The sequence below is a fragment of the Triticum dicoccoides genome, chromosome 1B (genome assembly GCF_002162155.2).
Source record: "Triticum dicoccoides isolate Atlit2015 ecotype Zavitan chromosome 1B, WEW_v2.0, whole genome shotgun sequence".
Taxonomy (NCBI): domain Eukaryota; kingdom Viridiplantae; phylum Streptophyta; class Magnoliopsida; order Poales; family Poaceae; genus Triticum; species Triticum dicoccoides.
This window is the reverse complement of record NC_041381.1, coordinates 295,635,303-295,637,565: the sequence shown is the minus strand read 5'-3', so window position 1 is coordinate 295,637,565 and position 2,263 is coordinate 295,635,303. Positions and strand designations below refer to the sequence as shown.

At 51.3% G+C, this 2,263-nt stretch overlaps 1 protein-coding gene across 4 annotated transcripts; it reads right to left on the bottom strand.

Moving 5' to 3' along the window:
- Positions 1-406: 406 nt before the first annotated feature.
- On the bottom strand, positions 407-1,417 carry LOC119304241 (22.0 kDa heat shock protein-like). Of its 4 annotated transcripts, none has more exons than XM_037581412.1 (2): positions 1,264-1,417; positions 407-1,117 (listed from the first exon to the last, which is right to left on the bottom strand). In XM_037581412.1, exons 1-2 carry the CDS (start codon positions 1,364-1,366, stop codon positions 585-587), a joined length of 636 nt encoding a protein of 211 aa, XP_037437309.1. In that variant the 5' UTR covers positions 1,367-1,417; the 3' UTR covers positions 407-584. The 4 variants fall into 4 exon arrangements, 3 of the variants coding, with proteins under 3 accessions (XP_037437309.1, XP_037437326.1, XP_037437318.1); XM_037581429.1 differs by having other exon boundaries at positions 407-994; XM_037581421.1 differs by having other exon boundaries at positions 407-1,140; positions 1,264-1,372.
- Between the last annotated feature and the right edge of the window lie 846 nt (positions 1,418-2,263).

The window sequence follows — 2,263 nt, the reverse complement described above, 5'->3', positions numbered from 1 at the left end:
CAGCTGGCAGAGTCACCGAAGAAATGAGCAGCGACGAAGGAGGCGGGCGAGGGTTTGTTGTTGGAATGGGAGAGGGTGGCCAATGTGCCACCGACCAACGGACTGGAGGGAGGAGTAGGCGGGCGCACGGCCGTTGCGTGTCCGCGCCAACGCAAATCCGGCTCAAAAATGAACCGGGAATTGATCGGCAGATGGATGAAAAGCGGATGCGCGTCCGTTTGGATCGGCGCGTTGGGCCTAACTTTTCTGTCCGCGCCGATCCAAACGGACGCGCGTGGACGCGTTGGAGTTGCTCTAAATGATATATTCTGTGGTTAGATTGAACTCGTTTCAGATCATCGATGCAAGAACTTGATACAGAGCCAGTAAAGTGGGACATATGTAGTAGTAGTAGTATGTCTTTATATCCGATAGTGCTTGATATCTTGAGACTTGAATTTGAACAATCCCGCGTTCCAAATCCTGCCTGTTTACAGGGTTCTTATTCCCTTTTATCAGCTATATATAAGTACTACTAAATGATTACATCGATCTGCTGTGCTGTAGGACTGCCCCGCGCTGTGCGTGCATGCGTGTTGCTCGCCTCATTCGTTCTTGATCTGCCCACCGCTCTGCTTGCTGTTGGCGAACGCGACGAGCCAGAGGAGCACGACGGCGAGCACGACGTTCAAGACGGCGTACCGGTGCTCACCCAGGCTCTTGGCCAGACGCCGCGCCGGGTGCTCATCGGCACGCCACGCCGCCGTGTGGCCGCCGCTCCAGTCCTCCTCTCGCAGCGCGTCCTCTTGGCTGTCGTCGGTGGAACGGGGCACCTGGACGTAGAGGACTCCCTTGTCGAGCTGGACCTTGATCGCCGCGGCGTCGCAGGCGCCGGGGAGGTCGAACCGCTTCAGGAAGTGACACCACTGCCGGCCGCCGTTGAGGGCGCGCTCGCCGCTGATCTTGAGGCTCCCCAACGGCTCTACCTGGACCTTGAGCTGGTCCCTGGCGAATCCTGCAACGGCGGCATGCGTGTCGATATGCCAGAACGTGTTTGGAACGAGTGGATTCAGTTCCCGCAGAAATGGTTGGAAAAGCAGCAACGGTACCTGCAGTGGCGGAGCTTGCCAAAAAAAAGCTGGGCGGGCTGAATGGGCCAGGCTGCAAGAAATTACTACTAGCTGACATTCTACAACCCATGGGCTAGCTATATTGTGAGAAAAAGCTGCAGAGCTGAGCGGGCCATGGCCCATTTGGCCTTGCCTAAGCTCCGCCAGTGGGTACCTGAGACGTCGACGATGAGCGTGTCGAACTCGTCCCCGTGAACCCATTCGCTGCGGGGGTCGACTTCAGCCACGACGCGGGAGCGATACCCAGCCGCCTCCATCTCTTGCTTTGCTTTTGCACTTGCTCCTATTGTTGCTTGAATGCGAGCCGAGTCCTGGTTGGATTGCACCTTGGATGCATTCATGTAGCATATATGTATGGTATATATAGACGCGAGAATTTTTACTATTTGAGGAGGACGTGAGACGAAAGATGTACCATATCTGCGATGGAGATGAAGGAAAGGAAAGGATACCTCACCTTGCCTTGCCGACAGCATGCTGAAATATATATATATATATCCGTGGGTCATATAGTCTACTCTTACCTAGGTGATTTGCCTTGCTTGTGTGCAGGTCTTTTCCTTGACCCTGAAGTGCTACCATGCATCTCTTCTTCTTCTTCTCTTTTCGTTCGAAACTTGATGCAACTTACTTCCATTTTATAACTTAAGGCATCTCTTTTTTCGGTAAGTTCCAACCTGAGCCATATGAATGGAAAGGTAAGCTTAGGGGGGCAGGAATCAGGATAAGAAGATTGAGAAGGGCTGATGAATCCTCAATGGAGTGTCAGGTTGCGGATATTATAGCCCCCTTCTACTCTCTTTTTTCCTTTAGGTTTAGAAATGGAGGCAAAAGTTTTTCCTTATCTTATTTATAAATTAAGAAGCGCACATTATTTTAAGGAGGCCCAACACATCGCAGGAAAATACAAAGCTTACTCTCGCGACACCGGTACACTCAAATGCCTGGCCTCCATGATGGCCTAATTCTTGGCTTCACTCTTGATGATCGCCACCACCGCCATAGGTGTAGACGGAAAAGTTTGCAATACAATTAATGTTGTATTGATGGGATGTTGGTGCATGTATATATAATTACAGGGAAACCTCTACCTCAACTATACAAGACTAGGAGGTGAGCCACAACTCCAATATACATGCAACACAAAATACATA